The sequence below is a fragment of the Malus domestica genome, chromosome 15 (assembly GCF_042453785.1).
Source record: "Malus domestica chromosome 15, GDT2T_hap1".
Taxonomy (NCBI): Eukaryota; Viridiplantae; Streptophyta; class Magnoliopsida; order Rosales; family Rosaceae; genus Malus; species Malus domestica.
Window position 1 is genome coordinate 31,154,860 of NC_091675.1, and position 26,431 is coordinate 31,181,290.

Genomic DNA, 26,431 nt, shown 5'->3' on the forward strand with positions numbered 1-26,431 from the left:
CAGATGATGTAAATATTGAAAAAGAAAAGGAGAAATTTTGTCATAAAATGTTATAAATTTGTGTTCCACGGATGTGGAACGGGTCGTTCCAGGGGGAAGAGGTGGAACGAAAAATCAGCCAAATTTCGTCCCATAGGACAACCCGTTCCACAGTTTTTAGGCGCACCAAACGTGGGACGGAACAGCTCGTCCCGTTCCATCCCGTCCCGTTCCACGTACCAAACGGTACCTAAGGCACGATATTTCCCTTATTCTTCTTTCTTGGATGCGAAGTTAGGAAGTCGTGCCTCATGGGCTTGGGCTAGCCTTCTTGTGGGTCGAGACATTCTAAAAGCTGGAGCACATTGGCAGATTCTAAATGGAAGGGATACTCGGCTTTGGGTTGATAGATGGTTACCCTCTCGTCCTCTTGGTCATCCTACGCCCCGTTATCCCACTAATGTCACTCTGAATACTAAGGTATCCTTCCTTATCTGCCCGAGTACTAGATCGTGGGACATTGAGTTTTTACGTCCGTTCATTTCTGAGGAGGATATCAAAGCTATATGTAATACTCCTTTGGGGAATTGTTCTCGCCGGGACCGTTTGATATGGACGTCGAGTAAAAGGGGTCAATATTCAGTTCGGTCGGGTTATCACTGGATTCATTCCTCGCGGGGGTTGATGGGGGCTCATGTATCTTTGGTTCCAAGTACTTCGAGGACTTCGCCTTGGAAGGCTATTTGGAAAATTAAAGCCCTGCCAAAAATTCATCACTTTTTATGGCGGGCTATGAGTGAGGCTTTGGCAACTATGGGGGGATTATATCAGCACAGGTCTGCTTCATCTCCCTTATGTCTTATTTGTAAGACTCAGGAGGAATCTGTGCTTTATATGCTGTTGCGGTGTCCATGGGTTGAGCCAATTTGGTTTGGTGGTCAGCTTGGTATTCGGATGGTTGGTGAAGGTGTTTCTTCTTTTCATCAATGGCTCAGTGATTTGATCAACCTGACTCCTAATCTACAGGACCGATCGAGGCTTCTTTCTATCATTGCTTTCTCTTGCTGGTACATTTGGAAAGCTAAATGTAACTATGTCTTTAAGGCTTCTACCATAGCTCCTTCACAGGTGCTGCATACTATTTCTTTCTCCCTGGGTTCTTTTTTGGAGGTGCAGGTCCCTTTGTCCCGCTTCCAGCCTTCCTCCAATCCGGATCCTCGTTGGTCCCCCCCAACTGATTCCTTTATCAAAATTAATGTTGATGCAAGCTGGTTTCAAATGGATGGTAAGGCTACGTTGGCAGCGGTGCTGCGGGATCATAATGGGCAGTTTGTAGCGGCCCACAAATTGTCTATTGGAGCTCTGTCGGTGGTGTTCGCTGAAGCAATGGCGTTGCTCAAGGGCTGTAAGTTGGCGGCGGAGCTGGGCTTCTGGTGGATTGTTGCGGAATCGGATTCGCTTGAGGTGGTCTCCTCCTTGAAGGGTGATATTTCTAATGGCAGCTGGGAAGTATTCCCAATCCTAGAAAATACATTGAGGTTGGGGAATTCTTTTCAGGGCTGTCGCTGGTCTTGGGTTCCAAGACTGGACAATCAGTCGGCGGACCGTCTGGCGTTGAGGACTAATTTGGAGATGTGCGGTAAAACTTGGGTCCGGCGACCCCCATCTTCGTTGGTTCACATTCTCAACAAAGATGGACTTCCTTGCCCTCCATAAGTGTTTTTTGGTGTGGGTGTGTGTTGGGATAACGTCTCACCTTTGTGGTAGCGTCTTTGTTCTGTTGTTCTCCCTCACATAGTCCTTTATCTGTTTTGCTGTTATTGCCCTTTTGTGGGCTTTCTGTGTTCAATTGGCTTTTGCCCTGGGTTTTTTTATGAATTTAAAAAGCTTCGAGTTAAAAAAACAAAAGGCCATATTGGACTGGAATTAGTTCAGATGATGCCAAGCCCACCTAAGTATTGTGAAAATAAAATAAAATAAAATAAAATATAATAAAAATGAAAAAGAGCTGCATCTAAAGTAGAAGACGAAGAGAGAGAGAGAGAGAGAGAGAGAGAGAGAGCTCAGAAATTTTCTTGTTCGGAATTCAGAGAGAGGAGCGGAGATATCCCCATAAAACCACAAGCTGGGAAAAATGGATCTCAGCCAGGTGAGTTGACTCGGTTCTTCAATTCGTTGCTTACTATTTGCAATTTCATTTACTATTTCATTTACTCGGATTTCTGTGCCATTCATTGCTGCGTTTAATGTTGGGATTGCTAGGGTTTTTGGGTTAGTAACGGATCTGGATTATGGGATTTGCATTCTTGTTTGGTTGCTGAGAAAATAATGGGAAACGATTAGAATATTCGTCAACATTTTCGTTTGGAAATTTTCCATGGTAGATTTGGATTTCAGATTTTGTTTAGGTGGATGTTTTTGTTCAATTTTTTAAGTAGAAAATTGTGCAAACGAAGAGGAGATTAAGTATCCTTCTTTAGTGAGGCCTCGAATCGGTACAATTTATATTGTTATGGATTATTTTTCGTAAAGATCCGTATGGTGCTTACTGCTTAGAGGAGGCCTAGCATTGTCCAGGTACTTAATTCTAATCTGCCGATATAAGATCGGCAGCTAAATGCAATTTTTGAATGGGAAAGGGTTTGTTATAGAGAAACAAAAAAATAAGAAGAGGGTTTATGTTGTTATGACACCCGAAGAAAGAGTTCAATTTTCGGAGGAGTATAATATGTCACAAGAGGATTGCGTTTCTTATCAACGGTGTTACATTATTTTCCCTTAGCAGAAAAAATAATAATATGCACGTTGACACACAACCTGAAAACTTCCCCCTTATTTTGGCCATTTCCGATGAACTTGGGAACTCGTTATGTTGTAGTTGTTTAGCAAGCCCGGAGTTGTTTTGAACATGAGCACCCATTTTTCATTTTTGTTTCCATTTAGCTAATTCTACTGTACTTTCATATGCAGCCACAAGGGGAAAACTATGCCAACCCAAAGACATGTTTCTTCCATGTTCTGTTCAAGGTCTAGTGTCTATGGTTTTCTTGTTTAGTGTTTCTTATAAACGAATGATTGTCACTTACAAATGTGGTGCCTCCTTCTCTAAGTAACATTATGTTCCTTCTTTCACAGGCTGGAGCATTGGCTTTTTACATACTTTCTGCCCTCTTTTTTGATAACTTTGTCATCATTTTTGTCGTGACTGTTCTTCTTGCCGCTCTTGATTTCTGGGTAGTTAAGAATGTCAGTGGACGCATCTTAGTTGGTTTGAGGTGGTGGAATGAAATAAATGATCTTGGGGAGAGCGTGTGGAAATTTGAATGCCTTGACCAAGAGGTTTGTATTACCATCACAAAATTTTGTATTATCGGTTTCTCGTCCCTTTACTACTAAGCTCAGTGGCATAAGAGTGTTTACCATTGACTCTGTCACTACCTGACTATCATCCATGCTGATCCTTACTTGTATACCTTTAGTCCTTGGCCCGGATGAACAAAAAGGATTCATGGCTCTTCTGGTGGACACTTTACATCACGGTAAGAAAATAGGCTTCAAGTGGTGCAGCACCAATTTTTCGTTTGTACGATTTTTCCATAAAGATGTAGCAGATGCATTAGGTGGTCTATAGTGATCAGTTATATGCATTAGGTTATAGAAGTAGATATTAAAAGCATTGTGTTACTTATGTGTTCTATAAGAAGCTGGACAGATCCACTTGGAGTTGAAGATGATATGCATAATATTGAAACTGAAAAGTATTTTAAAAATATATAGCAAGGTCCTGTATGGTTTCATGCACTTGTAACCTGGAAGATCTGGATGCATGTGTGCGTGAATGTAGAATGTGCACATAGTTGTGAACAGTTTCATTTTGACGTCTCAAGTTGCTGTTTTCATTTTTGGGCAGGCTGTCGCATGGATTGTGCTTGGAATATTTTCTCTAATAAAGTTTCAGGCAGATTATCTCCTTGTTGTAGGAGTTTGTTTGACCCTGAGCATTGCAAACATTGTTGGCTTTACCAAATGCCGCAAAGGTATGGAAGCAGTGATTTTATTTTTTCGTTAGATATATTGATATATGGCATATTTTTCTGTGTTGAGTGTCATAGGATGGATGTCTGCTTAAACCTTAGCATTTCCAGGCCTTCTGATAGTGCATTGTGTCAGCTATTTTAGTGAAACATTCATATTGAAAGGTGGGGTTTTAAAAGTATTTTGGACAGATTACACGAAAAACACTTTAAATATTAAAAAAAAAAAAAAAAAAAAAAAAAAGGAGAGTGGGAGAGGTATATATTGTATGAAAGATATTTAAGTAGATGATATTGTACTGTAGCTATTAAGCGCTCATTCTTGCAAGTAATAATATGCATGTTACTCATCACGTACAACTGTTAGATAACATTGCAAACATCCTCCCCCTTCTATACACACATATTTCAATGGGGTGGATTTCCCAACTGAGCATACGTTGGGCGGCCCCTAGCTTCATAGGTTGCTCACTTTAAATTTGGCCTTTGGTAATATATTGAAATAGTTCCATATCTGTGGGACAATGAGGTGGCTTCTTTATTTATTTATTCAATCTGTTTGTATCAAAGCCTTTCCGTCTCCCTGTAGCATGCGATGGGATATTTGTTTGTGTATTCTTGATTAAAAACACTTTGATGTTGGTTCCAGATGCGAAAAAGCAGATCCAACAGTTTGCGTCCCAGACCATTGCATCGCGGTTCTCGTCCACAATACAATCAGCATTCAGTGTGGTCTGAGCGACTTACGCAGGAAGATGGGAATATTTTGGAACAAATGAAACTTGTGTAAGAGCGTGTACATGATCACCATAGTGACCGGCAGTATCCTGCCTTCTTATTCAGCTTCTGTAGAGATATTACAAAGTTTTTGTATGGAATGTTTCATTTATCCAGTCTTACTCTGTAAGATATATATGAAGTTATGTTCAAAATTGGACAAGTAACTTTTACCTTTTTTAGTCAGTTTGTGTGATAAAACTGTGTCTAATGTAAAATTTTGAGTCAATTCTCTCGATTTCTCATCAGGAGTGGTGAGATTTGAGAATGCTTACATTACGAAATCTCTCCAATTTCTTCAAATTCCCCAACTTTTTAAAATCAATTCCTAAATAAATTTACTTGGAATATTATAAATTTCTTTAAAATCTCAGTTGACCACATTTAGACTTTTAAAGAATCACTTAAAATCTTGATTGAATAACTCTGAATTTGTATAATGAATTAAAATATATCAAAATTCCAATTGAATACACCCTTCTAAATAGTTGTATGATCAAAACAGGTTTACTTTAACGGCCTCGTTGAGTTTATTAGTGCTATATGGCTCCCTCAATTATGTCAGATAAGGCCACCTGCTTGGAATTGTCGAGTTTAAGAACAAACAAATGTGTTCTTAACCTCTACAATCACTCAGCACAAGAATCTTATCCGCATAAACTGTACCGGACTTGGTAATCTTTTGGAACTTTAATGAAAAGTTTCTGGTACTCTTCATTTTAACGAAAAACCACATTTTACACTAAAAAGTCAATCCTGGTACTATTCACTTTACCCTTTATTTTGTCCTTATCGTTAAAACTCAAAGTTTTCAAGCCATTTTCATTAATTTTCCTTTCTTTTAATGTGAATCTTTATAGCGCAATCATTTTGGTCCTCCTTGAGCAAACAATTGTGTTTACTACTGACCCAGCTTCTCTACCCTCCCTGTTCCCATACACTCTCATCCCCTTCTATTTTGTGTGGTTACGGTTAAGGCACGTCAACATTTTATATTGATTTTTTTTATCGAGATAATAAGACAAAAAGCAATAGTGATATAAAATGTTGACGTGGCTTAATCGTGACCGCACAAATAGGAGAGGATGAGAGTGTATGGGAACTTTGAGGGCAGTGAAGCTGGGTCCGTTTACTACTTGCTTGCTATGAAGTTTTATAACCGTCTCGTATGACAATATAACCAAAACGTTGTTATAACTGAAATACTACTGCACTATAACTTTACAGCAAATAAATATCAATATTGCCTAATAAAATTCATAACAAAAACTGATATGGATATCATAATCATGCTTATAAACCTTCAAGCACTCCATTTTATTGTACCTTTATCTACAAACATGTACTTAATTACCTTAACACCTTCTTGGACTTGAAATTTGGAAGAAACATTTGGGGAGGAAAGTTTAACTTCTTAACATCTTAACATCAACTCCCATAACCTTCCCTTTCACCCACCTCCCAAATTCAGATAGGTTTTCAGGAAGCAAGGCTCAATACACGGAGATGTGATCGTATATAATATATGTAGTCTGTAGGCTTTTATTGGAACTTGAGTTACAAGGTATTGAGACACAATTGTTGGAAGTCACTTAATCGATCACATATATTTTGATGAATAATATGATTTTCTTTATTTTTCTGATTAATTGTACTTATGCTATAATTATACTGATTCATTTAATTGTACCCAACCCATGTGGAAAAGTAATCCACTTATATTTACTTACATGCTACGCGGATATAAAGGAATAAGAGATTAAAAAGAATGAGAATGTGCAAGATAGGGTATTATGGCGTACCTAAATTGATGGGATCCACATACCTAATGTCTTTAGGTGTTAGTAAATGTTAGGAATCATATTCATTCTTTTTCCCACCACATAATATTACAGTCTAGTGACATTCTTCTTGAGGTCTTAGGCCGAATTTGAACCACATTTACTAGCTCATTATGAGGCTAAGCCCACCCTTTTCGCCTAATGTAGATAATATCGATTCTTCAAAAAAAAAATATTCGTTCTTATTCTAATAAGTACACATGCCCTTACTATTATTTGGAGAGTAAGTTTTTCTCTCCTCTTAGACCTACTCCAACCATTGGAGTAAAATTCAAATTTTAGGTTCTAAAGAATCTAAATCTACCCCAACTTGCTCCAACCATGGGCCAAATATGAATTTTAAGTAGGGGTGGGAAATTTTGCCATAAACCGATTTACTGACCAAACCATACCGGTCGGCTCATAATGGTATGGTATAGTTTTGGCATTTTTTCATAATCGGTTGGCATTTTGCCGATCTGACAATTAATGGCATGACTTTGGTAATTGATTTTGTATGCCGTCGGTATGCCATACCTACCAATATATATATATATATATATATATATATATATATATTTTCTTTCTATTTAGATATTTTAGGTATTTTTTACATGCTTGACTCCTCAGTTTTAGGGTTTAGAAAATAAATGACCCCTTAGTTTTAGGGTTTAAAATATATATGTATATGTATATGATTCATGCCATAATAAATATAGAAAATATTGTTAACAAAATTGATAGCATGATGATTACTGATACTATATATACACGTACATATATATGATTTTGAATGTATATGCGTTGCTTATGTTTAGGATGATGGAGTCCAGCCAAACAACCGCTAGTGCACAACATGGATTAACCCAAAATGAACCACACTATGCAATCGAACAAACACCCCAATCTGAAAATCAAATTGAGCCCTTGGAACTAGAAGATAGCGAGGAAGAAGTGGAAACCACCAGTTGTGCCATTTACCAACTGAACTAGCCAATAATTTTAGCTAAACCGATTTTTGGCAACCGCAAGAAGGCGGTTGGCTAGCAGTAACTAATTTTGGTAATTATGTATATGTGGCTGGCAGGTGGCACAAGGAATTTGGCACAGTTGCCAACCGAATCCAACCCTAGTTTTAACCTAAAACTCATTTTTAGGGCAAATTTAGGCCAAAATTTCCCCTAGGTTAGTGGGCTGTATATCTATATTTTTTTAGTTTTATATTTATAAATACATTGAATTCACCAGTTAAGAGCTAATATGATCAAATCCAACGATAAAAAAAGATATAAAGTCCAAATTTAAATCCAATGACTAAAATAATTAAAAAAAAAATCTTTCATGTGTTTCATGTTTTTTCTGTTTCATAGTATTCCAAGAGTTTTATGGTATCAGTTCAATGATTTTTTCAATATTTATTAGAATCTAAATATTTTTACATTGAAATGTTCAGAAAATTAAACTAGGATAGTCTACATTTTTTTCTTAAAGTTACGTCGAATCCTTATGAAAATGAATCCAGAACGAAATTGCGCTAAAGCTAGGGCGTCACCCGTAAGTGGCGCGCTGTGTGGCCCGAGCACAGTGATAAGTGAGCAAGGGTTGCTGTATCTCCATCGGCACCCGGATGCAGTGTTAAATGAGCAAGGGGGCTATAGAAACTTCTTTTCGAACGACTCCACTCAAAGTTGTTTGGGAGCATATGCTCCTATCAACTTTACACGGGACACACAAAAGAAGTACTTTGATCCTATTAGACGGGGAAGGGTGAAGAAGCTAGGACAGAAGGGTAGAGTTCAAGAGAGCAAAATGCGTTTAGGAACGTGGAATATAGGAACCTTGACGGGAAAATCTATGGAAGTAGTAGAAGTTATGGTGAGGAGAAGGATAAATATTATGTGCCTACAAGAAACTAAGTGGGTTGGTCGTAAGGCAAAGGATCTAGAAAACTCAGGGTTTAAACTATGGTATTCGGGCACAAATAGAACGAGAAACGGTGTTGGCATCATCGTGGATAAGACCTTGACACAAGATGTTGTAGATGTCAAGAGGGTAGGAGATAGAATCATGGCAATCAAGATTGTAATAGGACAAGAACTTATCAATGTGATTAGTGCGTACGCACCTCAAGTAGGGTTGGATACGAGTTCGAAGGAGAAATTTTGGGAAGACCTTGGAGACTTGGTGCAAGGAATTGCTCATACGGAGAAGTTATTTATAGGAGGAGATTTAAATGGACACGTAGGCAGGGAGACAGGCAACTATGGAGGTTTTCATGGTGGCCATGGTTTTGGGGAGAGAAACGAGGATGGGGAAGCTATCTTGGATTTTGCAATGGCATATGATCTCTTCTTAGCCAACACCTTCTTTAAGAAGAGAGAAGAACATGTGATCACCTACAAGAGTGGGTCGTCAAAAACACAAATAGATTTTCTCCTAATGAGGAAAGGGGATCGTATAACTTGTAAGGATTGCAAAGTTATATCAGGAGAGAGCGTGGCTAATCAACATCGCTTGTTGGTGATGGATGTACATATCAAAAGAGTGAGAAAAAAGAACAAGACTTGGAAGTGCCCAAGAACTAGATGGTGCAATCTAAAAGAAGAAAAACAAGCCATTTTCAAAGAGAAAGTAATCACCCAGTGTGTGTGGGATAGAGAGGGGGAAGCTAACCAAATGTGGGATTCCATGGCTAGTTGTATCCGAAAAGTAGCAAAAGAGGTATTAGGAGAGTCCAAGGGCTTTGCCCCACACCAAAAGGAATCTTGGTGGTGGAATGAGGAGGTACAAACAAAGGTGAAGGCTAAGAAGGAATGTTGTAAAGCCTTATACAAGGATAGGACAGATGAAAATGGTGAAAGGTATAGAAAAGCGAAGCAAGAGGCGAAGAAAGCTGTGAGAGAAGCTAAGTTAGCGGCTTATGACGATATGTATAAGCGACTAGATACCAAAGAATGAGAGTTGGATATCTATAAACTAGCTAGATCAAGGGAAAAGAAGACAAGGGACCTAAACCAAGTGAGGTGCATCAAGGATGAGGATGGAAAGGTTCTTGCTACAGAGAACGCGGTTAAAGACAGATGGAAAGGTTATTTCATAATCTTTTCAATGAAGGACATGAAAGGAGTGCTTCTTTAGGGGAGTTGAGTAACTTAGAAGAGTGTAGAAACTACTTTTTTTATCGTAGAATCCGGAAGGAAGAAGTGGTTGTAGCTTTGAAGAAGATGAAGCATAGAAAAGCAGTAGGCCCAGACGATATACCAATCGAAGTGTGGAAAGTTTTGGGAGAGACAGGTATAACATGGCTCACTGACCTTTTCAATAGGATTTTGAAAACGAAGAAGATGCCAAATGAGTGGCGAACGAGCACTTTGGTGCCTATCTACAAGAATAAGGGCGATGTACAAAATTGCATGAACTATAGGGGTATTAAGCTAATGAGTCATACAATGAAGCTCTGGGAGAGAGTCATTGAGCATAGATTGAGGCAAGAGACACGGGTTTCGGACAACCAATTCGGGTTCATGCCAGGGCGCTCAACCATGGAGGCAATCTATCTCTTACGAAGATTAATGGAAAGATATAGAGATGGGAGAAAGGATTTACACATGGTCTTTATAGATTTGGAAAAAGCGTATGATAGGGTCCCAAGAAACATTCTTTGGAGGATTTTGGAGAAGAAAGGAGTACGAGTAGCATATATCCAAGCTATATAGGATATGTATGAAGGAGCAAAGACTGCCGTAAGAACTCATGAAGGACAAACCGAAAGCTTTCCCATAACTGTAGGATTACATCAAGGCTCATCCTTAAGTCCTTACCTTTTTGCGTTGGTAATGGATGAGTTAACAGGACATATTCAATATGATATTCCTTGGTGTATGCTTTTTGCAGACGATATAGTGTTGATAGATGAAACTCAGGAAGGGGTAAATGCAAAGCTTAACCTTTGGAGAGAAGTGTTGGAATCTAAAGGTCTTCGCCTAAGCCGATCAAAGACAGAATATATGGAGTGCAAGTTCAGTGCAAATGGAGGTCAAAACGAGTTAGGGGTGAGGATCGGAGATCAAGAAATACCAAAGAGCGACCGTTTTCGTTACCTAGGATCTATCTTGCAAAAGAACGGAGAATTAGATGGAGATCTCAACCATAGAATACAAGCTGGATGGATGAAGTGGAAGAGTGCATCCGGCGTGTTGTGTGACCGCCGTATGCCACTGAAGCTCAAGGGAAAATTTTATAGGACGGCAATAAGGCCGGCGATGCTGTATGGCACAGAATGTTGGGCGGTGAAGCATCAACACGTACACAAAATGGGTGTAGCGGAGATGAGGATGCTTCGTTGGATGTGTGGGCACACGAGAAAGGATAAGATTAGGAATGAGGATATCCGGGGTAAAGTAGGAGTAGCCGAAATTGAAGGAAAGATGAGAGAAAATCGGTTACGGTGGTTTGGACATGTGCAAAGAAGGCCTACTGACGCTCTGATTAGAAGATGCGACCATGGGACAGAGGTTCAGGGCCGAAGGGGTAGAGGAAGACCTAGGCAAACTTTGGAAGAGACCCTAAGAAAAGACTTAGAGTACTTGGATCTAACGGAGGACATGACACATGACAGAACACAATGGCGTTCTAAGATTCATATAGCCGATCCCACTCAGTGACTTGGATTTTCCAAGTCTCCAACCGAGAAGTTTTCCTCACTCGGGAAATTAAGGGAACACTACCTCAACCTACATGCTCCACTCACAAAGCTTCAACATACAAGCTTCAACAAAAGAAAATTCAAAGAACTTAGCGAAGAAGGCTTTGGTGTATTTAACATAATACGTTGAAATGAAGGAAAGCTGATTTATTGATATCCCCGATCAGTTACAAATATGTACATATACTTGAGTCAAAATAAACATACAAGAGGGAGCCTTCACAAAGGTTGCTTAGAAGAAGTCTCAGCAGTCGGTAGAGCCCCAGAAAGAGAAGGCACCGGAGGGGGATCATTCGGAGCCTCAGTACTGGACAGAACCCTAGAAGGAGGAGGCATCAGAGGTTGATCATTTGGAGCTTCATTACGCGGTTCAGCCCCAGAAGACGAAGGCAATAAACGCCTTTGGAACAAACCCACAAATCTCTGATGATCAAGTAAAACCTGACCATCAGATTCCTTCATCTGGTCAAGCTTCCTCTTCATGTTTGTAGCATAGTCAAGTACGAGCTGGTTCAACTGTTTATTCTCATGCTTGAGCCCTCTAATCTCCTATTTGAGACTCATCACTTCAGCCACCAATGATTCAACTTGGCGGGTTCGAGAAAATAGGCGTTGGGCCATATTAGACACAGAACCTGCACACTGAACACTCAGAGCCAGAGAATCCTTAACAGCCAACTCATCGGACTGTTTGGAAAGTAGTCTGTTATCTTTGGGAGTGAGAAGGTTCCTGGCCACTACCGCAGCGGTCATATCATTCTTCATCACGGAATCCCCAACGGTAAGAGGACCAGTAGGGGAGACGAAGGATGGGCGCCATATGTTGTCTGGAGAAGGCGGGGCTACCTCTTCAACAAGGTTCAAGTCAAAACGACGATCGGAGGGGCCAGACATTTTCAAAGGTGTTGAAGAGAGAAGAGGTCGGACAAATCAAGATCTTAGAAGTGCAAGAATGGAGCTTCTACTGGTGGATATTCAAGTGTGCTTTGGAACTTAATGTCAGCCCCTATAAAAATCTGCACTCGACGAAACTTCAGAAATCGAAGAGGCGCCTGCTCAGAAATCGAAGAGGCGTTTGCTTTCTCAAAAGCTGGGCTGCTCAGAGACCACGAGGGTCGATCTCAGAAATCGAAGAGGCGTTGGCTTTCTCAAAAGCTGGGCTGCTCAAAGACCACGAAGGCCGATCTCAGAAATCGAAGAGGCTTGCTTTCTCAAAAGCTGGGCTGCTCAGAGACCACGAGGGCCGATCTCAGAAATCGAAGAGGCACCTACTTTTCCAGCCTCGTCAGCACCTGTCACACGCACACTCAGCTTTGCAGAAATTATGGGCATTCTGTCGAAGATTTCTGGCGAAGTAGAAAGCACATGAATCGTACTGTTCAATCATCCACTTCCCACACGCAACAGTAGCTCATGGGTACCACAGATAACTTTGCCAAAGTTCTCTGACAAAGTTGAGACACGTGAAGCTTGCAGCTCCCACTACATTGCTCTGACCAAGAAGGGTAAAAGAATAGCAAAGAAACAACACTACCAAAGTTTAGACACATAAATTTTGAAGGTCTAGCTACCATATTATTACCCACAAGGGTAAAGGAACAGTACCACTGCTGGATAATTGGAAAGTCCCGGTGTGTCAACCTTTGTGCTTCGTGGCAAGGTAGACTAGCAAACATGCCCAACCTTTACTCACATTCGAGAAAACACTCCCAACAAGATTGCTTGCTCCAAAATCGAAGAGGCACCGCCCTCCGAATCTCAAGAGCCAGACTCTCAACATGATTATTTTCTCAAAAATCGAAGAGAGGGTAAAGGAACAGTACCACTGCTGGATAATTGGAAAGTCCTGGTGTGTCAACCTCTGTGCTTCGTGGCAAGGTAGACTAGCAAACATGCCCAACCTTTACTCACATTCGAGAAAACACTCCTAACAAGATTGCTTGCTCCAAAATCGAAGAGGCACCGCCCTCCGAATCTCGAGAGCCAGACTCTCAACATGATTACTTTCTCAAAAATCGAAGAGAGGGTAAAGGAACAGTACCACTGCTGGATAATTGGAAAGTCCCAATGTGTCAACCTCTGTGCTTCGTGGCAAGGTAGACTAGCAAACATGCCCAACCTTTACTCACATTTGAGAAAACACTCCCAACAAGATTGCTTGCCCTAAAATCGAAGAGGCACTGTCCTCCGAATCTCGAGAGCCAGACTCCCAACATGATTACTTTCTCAAAAATCGAAGAGACACCGCTCTCCGAATCTCGAGAGCTAGACCCCCAGCATGATTGCTTTCTCAAAAATCGAAGAGGCATCGTTCTCCGAATCTAGAGAGCCAGATCCCCGACAGGATTGCTTGTTCGAAAACCGAAGAGGCACCACTTTCCCAACTTCAAGAGCTGGATCTCCTTGGATAAAGCTTGTCTGTAATCTTCACACGCAACATCAGCTTTCCAGATACCACAGACCACTTTTTCAAAGTGCTCTGACAGAGTTAAAACATGTGAAGCTGACAGCTCCCACTACCGTGCTATGACCAAGCAGGGTAAAGGAATAGCATTATTACTTGATGTTAGGGAGACTCCTATATATGTCGACCTCCATCCCCAACGGACAGGCAGACCTGCAAAAATGCTCAACCCTTCCTCTTATCTGAGAGGGTACTCCCAACGAAGCCTTTCGAAATTTTCAGCTTTCTTTCCCCCCGATAATACCTATGTAAACAAGCTATACTAGAGCAAGAATATCTCATATCATCAGGGTTAAAAGCAAGAGTATCCCATATCATGCTTTTTCCCTGTCTTTTCCCTTGGCCTTGTTCTTACCTGCAAGACAAGGAGAAAGAGAGCAATCAGTCAGCACTTGGAATCAAGCTTCCAGCCAGTAACTGACTGCCTGGAATTACTTACCTGGCATTGCTCTCGAGTACTCATCTTCAACATCTTAGGCTTCCAGGGAAGATACCACATCTGCCTGAGGAACAGTTAGGGCAAGTGAGAAGGATACAAGGAAGCATGTGGAGACAAGCGTAACAGCACACGTGCCGATACATCCACTACTCTGTCAAAAGCAAAAGTATCCCATATCAGCAGGGTCGAACGTACTCTAGATTTGATGGACTTGTTTTGACCCTCAAATTCTTTAGTCGGCCTTATACTCTGGAGGAAACCAGAAAACCCTCCAGCCCAGTTCAAGAATAAGCCTGTGGAAAGTTACTTCTTCAAAAGCAAAAGTATCCCATATCATCTCTTCTCATTTTTCTTCTTTTTATCCTTCATGCTGCCTGCAAGATAGGGAGAATGTGAACAATCAGCCGGAGCTCTGATTGCTTACCTTGTCTGTCACCTCTTTCAGCAGATACCCTAGCTCGGCGACTTGGGGGACTCCTACTACATGGTTTGTATCGCGCTTGACCAAGCCTGAAACTACAAGTAAGTTTCAAGTGAAATTGATACATTACCTTGTGCATTTCCACCAGTTACAGATACCACCCCTGGATGGAGGAAGAGTACTTCCAGAGAAGATGCCACATCTACCTATGAGACAGATAAGGCAAGTCAAGACGATACCACACTCCGGTACTTAAGTTTCGTGGTTACGAGATCATTCTCCCACAATATTTCCTAATGTCATTTGTACTAAATCATTCACTTGTACTCACTAAAGGAGAGCTTGAACCTATGTACTTGTGTAAACCCTTCACAATTAATGAGAACTCCTCTATTCCGTGGACGTAGCCAATCTGGGTGAACCACGTACATCTTGTGTTTGCTTTCCTATCTCTATCCATTTATATACTTATCCACACTAATGACCGGAGCAATCTAGCGAAGATCACAAAAAGTGACCGTTTTCGCTACCTAGGATCTATCTTGCAAGAGAACGGAGAATTAGATGGAGATCTCAACAGAAGAATAAAAACTTGGATCTAACGGAGGACATGACACAAAACCGAGTGCAATGGCGTTTTAGGATTCATATAGCCGACCCCACTTAGTGGGAAAAGGCTTTGTTGTTGTTGTTGTTGTTGTTGTACTTTAAGAAAAAAAAATATCCTGAATTTATTCTTTAATCATTTCGAGCTAAAAATTCAACCCAGAAGGTAAGGATGGGTATGGTGCGGTTTGGTGCAGTTCCAACCTCAAAAGGGCACAGGTACTGAGAAATATCAACGGTTCTGCTTAAAATTTTTACTAAAACCGTATCATTCGGTTCAAATGGGTCCCCGTTTAGTTCATGCCACGGTTTCATTTATACCGATTCCTGTTTAGTTCATGCCGGTTTACAGTTCTGAATACTAAATCATTTGTATGCCAAATCAAAATGTGATTCAAAGTTTACTTAAGTTTTTCTTGTTTTTTGCATACTTGCATTCAAATACGAGTTCTAAAATGGTTATACAAAGTTAAAAACAAAACATATCCTTTTCAAATACTAAATCAAAATGCAAATGTCCTTGACACAAAGCAAACAAAAAGAAACACAATTTAAATGTATATATACATTCACAATACATATATACATCCACACATACATATACATCTAATATGTAGCAAGAATGTTGGTACGAATTCAATAATTCAAGCCCAAAAGGTACTTATCAAGAGATTAAAAAGGCCTAGGAAAATGGGAAAGAAAAAAAGTAGGACGTAACTGAACACCTTAAGACCATTCTGTGTAAAAAAATGAAATTGAAACCTGAATGTCAAATTTGGAGATCTAGGAGAGAAAATGACCTCATCTTTTCAAATATATGCCTTATCTCAATAGGTGAACCATGCAAATGAAAAACTAATTGAGAAATGCTCCCATGCAATTGCACTAAGTGAAACCAGTTTGGCTTTCACCACTCATTTAGTGACACTTGTATACAACTATTAAATTTAATTAATTATTTATATTCACGATTCGGTTCGGTTCTAAGCAGTTCTACCAACATAAAAACCAGAACCGTTATGAACGGTTCAGTTAGATTCTTGAACCTACATTGACTTTTTTTGGTCAGCGGTTTTTTTACAGTTTATTCTATTGCGGTTCGATTCAATTTCGCGGTTCCACAATTTTTATGTCCACCCTTACCGGAAGGCTTAAAGTATAAAAACTTTCATGGTTAACCTAAATTTTTTGGGTTAAATTTTAAATTTTAACCTAAGAGTTGGAGATGGACTTCGTAGTCTAAATAAAATCACAAGGTATGAGAAATTATCTACTATTCAAGCCTCTATGAACTTCGTAGTATAAATAAAATCACAAGGTATGAGAATCACTCTCTCTCTCTCTCTCTCTCTCTCTCTCTCTCTCTCTCTCTCTCTCTCTCTCTCTCTAAATTTATACAACATTACCTCCTGTCATTTTGTTATCAAGTCACCATTAAACGAATAAAATTCTACTTTACAAACAACAATGGCGTTAGTAGATTAACCTGCCAGTTGTTAAGAGAGGAGAGTCGGTTGGGATTGATTCCGTACCAGAGTACATATGCATAATTACTTTTCGTCACTACGATAAAATGCCATCATCATTTTTGAAATACAATAAAACGCATACCACTAAATTATACGTAAGTAGCATTTTTTTGCTAAAATGATCTTTGAAATTGGCATAACTTCTCACTTTCACATGATCGTTCACGTGACAGTTTAATAAGAACATCAACAACTTTTCATAGAAAAACCAAAATGATTTACGATGGACAAACTCAGAGTCCACTTCTATTGATTTTCACTTTTAGAATCAAAATAAGAGATTTATGTTAATCTCAGGAATCATTTTTTTGGTCAGAAAGACTAAACAATACGACAATGTTTAGGTATGGAATGACCCTTGAAAGCAATATTAACCGAGATGGGACTCAAAATTTAAAGTTAAAACCCGTCAAGATGATTTTTTGCATTCAAAACAATTAATCTCGTCAATAGTTTGGCAGAAAATAGAATTTCAACCCTTCATACTTTAGCCTGACATTAATAATAAACGTATTCAGTTTCTCAAATGCGTCCAAATGTTAGATCACTCCGTCTAACACCGGACTGAAAGTCGGACTCATGAGCCCAAATACTTCATACTTAAGCTACATTATAAATTATAATTAAAAAAAACAACGGAAAAGAAATCATAAAACAAGCTCACCACTAATAATCGGTCACTTACAGTAACCCCCAGAATTCCCCAATCTCTATTAATCTCTGCAGAACGCATCCTACCATCATCTCTACAAGTCTTGAACCCTCCAGTAGTTGAGTTTCGGGTTTACGGATCAAACAAATATAAGTAGAATTTTGTGCAAGTAGCAAGTATTCAATATCATAAATCTCTCGACAAACTCGCATCAAATCGAATCTACTTGAACCAATAATCTTGAAGCGAAGGCAGTGGAAAATTCAAGTTGAGCAGGACTTACCTCTGCCACAAGCAAACACAGCTTTCCTATGTTCATCCTCCTGCAAAGATCTCTACAACATTTATCAGCTGTTTCCAATCTCCACTCATAAATCAGGTCAGTCACTTAAAATTCTTCTCCTTTCTATTATTAAATTGTTGCTGAAATACAAATTTATTTTATTGATCATTAACTATACTATACCACATTTATTTCATATATGTTAACATGTGATGTTAGGGAACTCGTACAGTTACTACTTTACATGCTAGAACCCTTGTATTGCTCTTTTGTAATTCACTCATCACTGGGACAAGATTCGAGGAACCGTCTTATTTTCAGTCGTTCCTTGGTTGTAAGATGAGGATCATCACCGGTCATCCTCTTCCGTATGGCCGCACTTTCACTGTTAGGGTCGTCCTCAACAACCTGCAAGAGAAGCTCAGCCAATGAGAAGAAACATGGTGCGATCTGGACAATTAGAATCCGTTAACCATGAGCTCAAAGGTTCCTATTCCCACAGAGTATGCAGCAAATTTATAACTTCCTTTCCAATTTCCCTGAAACATTTCTGGCATTATTTCACAAAGAGAGAAAGATATCTGGAAAGTTTTTTTATGGCCAGTGGTCACATTGCCTCCTTAAGACTAAAACTTATGCGCAAACAAAAATTTCCAAAAACAAAGCCCTGACGGGCATTTATCTCAAGATTTTACCGTTTTATTCTTGCCCACGATAGGCAAAAGAACCTCTAAGATTTTCTTATAAAAGAATATATATTTATATCTTCCTTTTATTTTTATTTATTTTATTTTATTATTATTATGGGTAAGGGGAGGGTTCGAAACTATTACAATAGTTTAGGGGAGGGGGGAGTTTCGAACCCAGGACGCATGAGTAGAAAACCAACACCCAATCCACTAGGATAGGATATCTTCCTTTTATGTTCTTCAATACTTACGAAGTCCAGACTCAAAGCTGAACCTTACATGAACATAATTGTTGACATGGCCATCCTTGTTGGGAGAGGTGAAAGGCTCATGCTTATTGTGCGTCCATCCACCATCAATGACGTATTTATATTCATATCGTCCTTCCTGTAAAGCATGAGTTTATTTTAATAAGGTGGGCGATGAATGCAACATTCAATGTGTTATGAAAAACCCATGTTGAACCTGAAAGACCAAACATAAGCAAACTTTTGATTCAAAAAAATGCTCACCGGCAATTCCCTCTTGAGAATCCACGAACCCTGTTCCTTATTAAACTCTAAAGGAATCCTCTGGACAAGCATCACAAGAGTAAATCATAGATTGAAAAGAAAACATGTATCACTGAATTTCCAACAGTTTGAAATTACAATATCTTAAGCATTCAAAAACACTATGTTTCATTTGTCCACCATAAACATAGAAATGCAAATGGAAAACTTCTTTGCCATTACCCAAAGAAGAAGCAACTACTTTTTCACAGCATTATTCAAGTCAACAGCGGTTCTGTTCTGATGAAATTTGAACAACTCCATGGCACAGAAACAATCAATCTAATTCACTTCTTATCATAGGTTGCACCACAATGACATATTTTATGTTTTAGTGACCAGCAATGAGTTTACAAGTGACATCTGTATATCCTATCTAATAAGCCACTACTAGGGCCTTGTCTTTACAAATAGGCCAGACAGCTATCATTCAATTACTTTACTAGGATATGCAAAATCTCCTTTGAACAATATGTATGCGGCAACTCTACTCGCTGCTTGGTCATGAAGAGAACCACATGTTTTCTTAAGGTGCGAGCATCTCTTGTACATGATTATATACATACACTTTTCTTACAAGACTAATCTTCCCCATCATCTCTATCACATTTATATGAAAAATGAGCATTGGGAAGTAATACCCAAGAGTCAGTCCTCATTGATCAAAACCATCCATACCATACTACGCATTTAGAGATAGCATGCACTATACATTAAAATCACAGTTTAAAGCTATATCAAACATTAAAAGTCTACTGCTAGGGTTGAAAAAGGTTATTACCTGACCCCATCCAATATCAAGTCCTGAGATTTCCACTGTAGAGCAATTATCACCTCCCCAAGTCAATGTGACAACCCTTTTTGTCATGCTTGTAAGCTTTATGATGAGAAGATATTTGACATATGAGTTTTTAACAAGGAAAACTAATGAAAAAGGCTTGAAAACTTTGAGTTTTAACGATAAGGACAAAATAAAGGGTAAAGTGAATAGTACCAAGATTGACTTTTTGGTATAAAAATGTGATTTTTCGAGGAAAATTAATGAAAAAGGCTTGAAAACTTTGAGTTTTAACGATAAGGACAAAATAAAGGGTAAAGTGAATAGTACCAAGATTGACTTTTTAGTGTAAAAATGTGGTTTTTCGTTAACAGTACCGTGAACTTTTCATTAAAACTCCCTTTTTAATAACTTCATATTTAATAAAATAAGACAGATATCAGATCAAATGAACTTTGTTTTAGAAATAGATGGAGGTGGTAAATTATGGAGGTGGTAAATTAGGCACCAAATCTAAGCCTAGGTGCTAATTGTTAAATTCTTTGGGTGGCAAGCATATGCACACCCTGGAAGTTCAGGTGGTTGGTGCAAGTTTCAGTAAAACAAAAGAACGGAAAATAACCACCCTACAATAATTTAGATTACTAATGAATTCAAACATCAATAAATTAAAAGTTTAAAACAATCACCAGCAAGCATTTCACCTGGCAATTTTGGGAAGATATTTTTGTTAAGGAATGTAAATTAATGGCTTGTAAAAGAAAGGATGTATTACTGTGTTGCGGGTGAATATTGGTCTAAACCTTCTATTAAAGAGAGTCACCATGCACTTGAATGAAGTAACAACATGCACCCTGAAACTTCTTACTATATCATCATATTTTCAAGTTGAAAATTGATAAACTTGAAAAACTGGAAAACGACTTGCGCAATTATTTATATGAAATGACATTAAAGAAACAATATAGACTCACAATATCTGCAGTAGCATTTTTTATAGCATCCAGTTTTGGGAAGCACGCACGTTTGCTCTGCATTAAATCCAGAAAAAAGATAGTTCTGAGACGTTATGAAGTTCCACATTAATTAGGCAGTACAGTTGCCCACTTTCCCATTTGCTCAAATTAGCTATCATATCACTGATTCGAACTTTCTGAAACTTTTTCCTTCAGAAAATAGCAATGTCTTACAACTGCATAAAATTCATGAGTGGTTTTAAAGATTCATATTCAAGGTTCTCCTGACATAGTTTCGTGAATCCAAAACTTGTCCAATATCAATGACTGGTTTTATGTTAGAACGATCACCTGTCATACAAAATAAGCTTCACATTCAAGGTTCTCCTGGCATTTTTTTTTTCTACTTTTGAGAAATAACTTGGAACTTTCATTTTCAATAAATAAAATGTACAGGAACTCTTTACCAACAAGATATGCTGTATTGAATATTGATAAATTAACCATCGGAATATGTCAAAGAAATAGTTACCAGCAGTAAATTGACAGCATCTGTAAGTTTGTATCCCTGTACCCAGAACATGTAAGCCAACTGCCATCATAACAACATTCAGGAACAGTGTTAAAACGAGATAACCGACACACCATGCTGATCTGTGTAATAGACAATCCAACAAGTATATGAAATGAAAGTCACTGCCTGGAAGTTAAAAACAACTTGATGTTACGACTAACGGGAGCCTTCTCAACAGTTCTCACTGTTTTTTCTTACATTGAAGACTATTTGGATATGCATTTACTTGTGTATGCCTGTCTATCACTGCAGGCTTCATACGACTTAAATGATTTTCCAACAAATTTTACTACATTCTTGACTGAGTACATTAGCATTTCACCAAGCCTTCTGAAATAAAACCAATCATTGTCCATTGGGCAAGAAAGTTAGCTTATTTCGTATTCACTTTATAGTAATTTAAGTAAACTGAAAAGGCATTAGACGAGCACAAAGGCTGGATTGGCAGCAGAAAGAAAAGTAAATAATCAATCAACAATTTTTATTATTTAAATTTGTACAGGACTAAAAGTTGTTCTTGACAGGTTGGTAGCGATCTGTCAAGAGGCCTGAAGAAACTGTCAGCTCTAAGGATGCTACAAAAGCTAAATATTCAGCTGCAAAGCAACATGAGCAACTACAAAGACAACAAATTAGCCGTCTCAGGGGTTGCTACAGTAAACAAATCAGCTCCCCCCCCCCCACCCCCCGGGTAGGTTAGTTTACTAATAAGCATGTTTTCCATACCTGGCAGTTTCTTGAGGCCTTTTGACAGACTGTAAACACAACTAAAAAAATTTCTGAACAGGATTGGAAGCAGTCTGTCAGGATGTGAAACTGCAAGGTCTGCGGATGGTCTAAAAGAAAAAACAAAATTTTTAGCTGCAGGGAAATATGAGACCCCACACGGAAAACACGTCGCATGGGTTCACTACAATACAGGAATCAGCTTGTCAAATATCAGTGTTTTGCATTTATACTCCCACATTCTGTCCTTATACAAACAGTATGTGCTTTCCCTTGTATGTAATCTACTAAACGTACGTTTTGGCTTTGACCAAAAATATTCCCCCACTTTATGTTAATTTACTAAAACCTTTTCCCCTTGTTCATTTTCCCTGGTCAATTTTCTAAAAGTATACCTTGGACGTCAAACAGGTTAACTTGAATTTGTATTGAACTAAGCATTCATTCTGGCTGAAAAAAAAAAAGAAAAAAAAAGAGAGGAAGAAGTCGCAAAGTACTAAACACAAACACAAATGTTGATGGATGAAAATATACATGCCATTGATGCCAAAAGTACAAACACATAACACTAATTTATGTAAGTAATATAAATTGATAAGCGGGTGGGTGAGCTTCCATGTGAATGGTTAAATCCATTAGTTCCATAAGGTGTTTGCTATTTTGCGCAAACATTGGGAAGAATAACATTACTTTCAAATACACCATTAACAACATACCGCAGCTGCAGGAGCTCTTCCAAGTCCAGCAGTGCAATGCACATAAGTGACACCTCCATTTCGATTTATGGCTTTATATAATTTGCTAACAACAACAGGAAGCCGGAGACGTAGATCATATGAATCAAAGTCCCTGCAACATCAGACATTAGCAGGCTGCATATATGAAGCAACTATATATGAATGTGTCATGTGTCCTAATGTGCGTGCACATACAGACTCTCCAGAGAGAGAGAGAGAGAGAGAGAGAGAGAGAGAGAGAGAGAGAGAGAGAGAGATGATATAGTAATATGCAATGGAAATAAAAACCTGTAAGTGAAAGTTTATAATCTGGTTATTGATATTGTTCTCCAAACAGAGCAACAACCAAAAAGATCATTCAATATAATTGTCACAGAATTGGGAAATAGAAACTGAAGTTAACTGCTTCAGAAATTCATTCTAGAAAAAGAACAAGAATAAGAGAAACACCAATAATTTTTCAAATAACGAACCTTATTTCAGCACGCAAGTGTTCAATGTCATCAAATGTGTTGGCATACTCTCGAATGTCACCGATGTCAACACTAAAATATCTGGAAGTTCTAATTAAGGAAATTGTAGTTTAATTTTCTTCTAACTAAACTTATATTGTCACAGTTACCCCAAATGGCAAACACATTACACATATTACCTCATGCCTAATGAAGTGAACCACGTGAACATACTTTTTTCCTGTAATGAGTTCTATATGTCAAAAGAAAACTTTGAAGACAACATATTCAGGATACTCCAAATCTGAATCTTGTTGCAAGCAAAAAATGGTCTTCACGCCGATGCTTCGAAGTTTGTCAACATCTTTAGGTGTCTGGTTATAAGTAAAATAAAAATACTCAGTCTAGGAAGCTTTTATAATGGATAAAAGTTGTTCATATGGCCAGTAAGAAAAAAAAGGATCACCTGTAGGCAAGACCCCACAATCAGATCTGGACGTATGAAGTCGTAGTTCATACCTAGCTCATGCCTATAGGTCAAGACTGCATCAAGATTATATGAGAAATTGTTAGCTACAATGACAAAAACAAAGTAACAATAAAAATTTACCATTGGAAGAAATCAATCTAAATTTTAAACACTGCACACCCTCTAATCCATATTGCCAACACTCAAAAATCTTACATTGTCATATCTGGTTTCTCGGTATATCGAGTCATGCCTATGAAAATTTTAAGCATTTAAGGGCCTGTTTGGTATCCTATTTGAAAATTTTATCATTTCTCAAAACATTTCTTAAGAATATTTCTTGAAAAAAAAATTCTTTAAGATTAAAAAAGGTGATTGGTTTGCGATTTAAAAATTTTAAATCTTACGTCTTAAACTAGCCAAAGAGATCTAAAAAGAGGGGGTCGCAAGAGAGGGAGAAAGAGGAGAGGAGGAAAGAAAGTAAGATATGATTGAAGGAAAGAGAAAGAAGGGAGAGGATCGGATGAGATAGAAAGGAAGAGGAGTGAGAGAAAGAACCAAGAGAATGAAGATAGCGGATTGGAGGAGAGACGAAAAAGGTAAAAAAAAGAGGAAAGAGAAGGAAGAAAAGAGAGAGATATATTTGGAGTGGGAGGGGAGGAGTGAGAAAAAAGAAATGAGTGAGTTTAAGTTAAAAAACTCTAAAAACTTACTTTTTATGTTTTTAGAGAATAGACTATATTTTTGAGTTAGTCTTGAGTTCAGTTTTTTAAAATAGTCCTACCAAACAAGTTTTTAAGGCCTAAAACTTGAAAATTGTTTTCGAGTTTAAAAAGTTGGATCTAAGTAGAGTACCAAACAGGCCCTAACTTACCAGCACCCATGGCTTCTGTCATGTTATTACTATATATCTCAGACTTTTCCTCTTTCGCTTCAGCACCACTCGTCTCAGCACTAGAGGTGGAACCAGAAATTGCCTACAGAGTCACACCAAGTAGCATGATCGACGACAGATACAAGACAACACGTCTCAAAAATTGAACAACCAATCGAATTAAGGCATGCATGCCGCTCATCCCAATTACTCTACAAAAACACACACACAGATCCACAGAAACTACTTAACATAATTGGGCCATCACAGACAAATGATATTATGTCAAATGAACGGTGTCTATGACTTCGCCCTGTTGATGTTTAATAATGCACATAGTTCATACCCGATCAAGTACTACTGCCATAACTTGGGAGGTACAAATTTTGGTGCAAACGCTTAAACCGTATGCGGGTTAATTTCATAGCGCATCGACCATGAGTCCATTATCTACTTCTCCTAAACCATAACAATTCACCACTTACTTTAGCAGCGTAAACCAGTAACAACAGGCTGTTAACTACACTTATTCAAATTATCTTCTGACAAACACCAAACACCAAACTCCGAATTCGGAAAATGATACAGCTGAAGTAATCTCAATTACAAATGACACAAAATACATACATAACTATTAGTCTACTTCCATCTCCCATACTCAAACTTTCATTAACACGAGAAAAAACAAATTACCCAAAAAAGAAACCAAGCCAATAGAGTAAAAAACAAGAGATCCAAGCATGAAAATATCACACAAATTTTCAAAAACCTTAATCTACCTTCACAGCCATGCTTCTGGGTAGATCGATGCAGCTCATCGTTCCCTGCATTTGAGCGAGAGAAGTTCATAAAATCTGCAAAACATTTCACACCACGCATGCATACGCAGATTATAAGTAATGGAGAAAGATGAGCATACCAGAGTTGCGATAGAGAAGGAAGGCCTCCTCGTGGGATTGCTTCTGAAGCTCCGGAGAGGCAAAACAGAGGATCTGAAATTTGAAGGAAAAGAAAAAAAAGATCAATTAATTGGTAAAGAAAATTGGTGAATGTTTACGGAATATGTGCGTAGGAAATGGATGAGAGACCCTGTCAGATTCTGGAGACAATTCATCTCTGATCACAGGAATAAAAAGATAGATCTTCTTTCGAGCAGAGAGAGAGAGAGAGCTCAGTGTTGAAAATGAGGATATTTTGTTGGGTTTAGTTTATATAAGACGTTTGATTGGTGGAATAAAAAGGGATCACCTTTTCGGAGATTCTCAAAAATGCCACTACCTAAAAATGAAACGTCGATATGTGAAACAAAAGTAGAGACTGTTGCAGTAACAAATTTGCATGAACGGTCCCCGTTTTTAGATGAGACTGGACTGGAAGCAACTTTTGCATTTTTCCTTTGACAAAAGCAATTGCCATGTGTTACTGTTCACATGAAATACCAAAACTATTAAATGTCTCCGTTTTTTGTGTAAAATTTGACGCATGAGGTTTGTAAAAGCAAAAAGGACTAGATTAACACACTTCGACTCCGATAATCTTCAAATTAAAGGTGGAGATGCGTTGGCCATCATCAAAATGGTGACGGAGCTATAAGTAATAATTATAAACAATTAAATTATCATGCACGAAAAGTCGACTACAACAACCTTCCCATTTGGGGACACGGTAGAATTTAACCTTATTATTACAAGTCACATCATGTTTAGAGCATAGTAGTACATGCAACAACGCAAACAATATGTGTTGTGCAAGCATAACCGAAAGTTTGGCTATGATTTATTACAACTAGATAAATAAAAGACAGAAGTAGAATCACCCTACCTCATAGGAGGAATGCGCTACTGCCAAGCCCACTCGTCGTTGTTACTACCACCTTTGCCTCACTAGGTTATGAGGGGCTAAAAACAAAATGCGAG

The 26,431-nt window shown here is 38.5% G+C and overlaps 3 protein-coding genes across 5 annotated transcripts; 2 read left to right on the plus strand and 1 right to left on the minus strand.

Annotated features, from left to right (window-relative positions):
* The first annotated feature begins 792 nt into the window (after positions 1 to 792).
* Positions 793 to 1,695, plus strand: LOC108172217 (uncharacterized). Its single transcript, XM_070812880.1, has one exon. The coding sequence runs from the start codon at positions 793 to 795 to the stop codon at positions 1,693 to 1,695; it is 903 nt and encodes a 300-aa protein (XP_070668981.1).
* Positions 1,696 to 1,891: 196 nt separating this feature from the next.
* On the plus strand, positions 1,892 to 4,972 carry LOC103401525 (Golgi apparatus membrane protein-like protein ECHIDNA). 3 transcript variants are annotated; one of them, XM_008340240.4, is made up of 6 exons: positions 1,892 to 2,128; positions 2,950 to 3,006; positions 3,115 to 3,318; positions 3,459 to 3,518; positions 3,890 to 4,016; positions 4,663 to 4,972. In XM_008340240.4, exons 1-6 carry the CDS (start codon positions 2,114 to 2,116, stop codon positions 4,749 to 4,751), a joined length of 552 nt encoding a protein of 183 aa, XP_008338462.1. In that variant the 5' UTR covers positions 1,892 to 2,113; the 3' UTR covers positions 4,752 to 4,972. The 3 variants fall into 3 exon arrangements, 2 of the variants coding, with proteins under 2 accessions (XP_008338462.1, XP_008338463.1); XR_011576261.1 differs by lacking the exon at positions 4,663 to 4,972 and adding an exon at positions 4,179 to 4,288 and having other exon boundaries at positions 1,937 to 2,128; positions 3,890 to 4,135; XM_008340241.4 differs by lacking the exon at positions 2,950 to 3,006 and having other exon boundaries at positions 1,902 to 2,128.
* A 12,838-nt stretch (positions 4,973 to 17,810) lies between these two features.
* LOC103401524 (phosphoglucan phosphatase DSP4, amyloplastic) lies at positions 17,811 to 25,774 on the minus strand. The gene is made up of 14 exons (XM_008340236.4): positions 25,604 to 25,774; positions 25,435 to 25,507; positions 25,295 to 25,339; positions 24,516 to 24,618; positions 23,639 to 23,715; positions 23,470 to 23,546; positions 23,194 to 23,274; positions 22,700 to 22,832; positions 21,216 to 21,275; positions 20,702 to 20,758; positions 19,731 to 19,826; positions 18,911 to 18,970; positions 18,678 to 18,785; positions 17,811 to 18,117 (listed from the first exon to the last, which is right to left on the minus strand). Exons 1-14 carry the CDS (start codon positions 25,627 to 25,629, stop codon positions 17,986 to 17,988), a joined length of 1,128 nt encoding a protein of 375 aa, XP_008338458.3. The 5' UTR covers positions 25,630 to 25,774; the 3' UTR covers positions 17,811 to 17,985.
* Positions 25,775 to 26,431: the final 657 nt, after the last annotated feature.

What these genes read in the sequence shown, in the direction of transcription:
- LOC103401525 (XM_008340240.4), top strand. An exon ending in TTGAATGCCTTGACCAAGAG is followed by an intron (nt 3,319 to 3,458) that starts GTTTGTATTACC and finishes GTATACCTTTAG; the next exon opens with TCCTTGGCCCGGATGAACAA. An exon ending in GGTGGACACTTTACATCACG is followed by an intron (nt 3,519 to 3,889) that starts GTAAGAAAATAG and finishes ATTTTTGGGCAG; the next exon opens with GCTGTCGCATGGATTGTGCT.
- LOC108172217 (XM_070812880.1), top strand. Translation starts at nt 793, where the DNA reads ATGGGGGGATTATATCAGCACAGGTCTGCTTCATCTCCCTTATGTCTT.
- LOC103401524 (XM_008340236.4), bottom strand. Translation starts at nt 25,629, where the DNA reads ATGAATTGTCTCCAGAATCTGACAGG. An exon ending in CACTTGCGTGCTGAAATAAG is followed by an intron (nt 22,833 to 23,193) that starts GTTCGTTATTTG and finishes CTGATGTTGCAG; the next exon opens with GGACTTTGATTCATATGATC. An exon ending in GAAGAGCTCCTGCAGCTGCG is followed by an intron (nt 21,276 to 22,699) that starts GTATGTTGTTAA and finishes TTATGATGGCAG; the next exon opens with TTGGCTTACATGTTCTGGGT.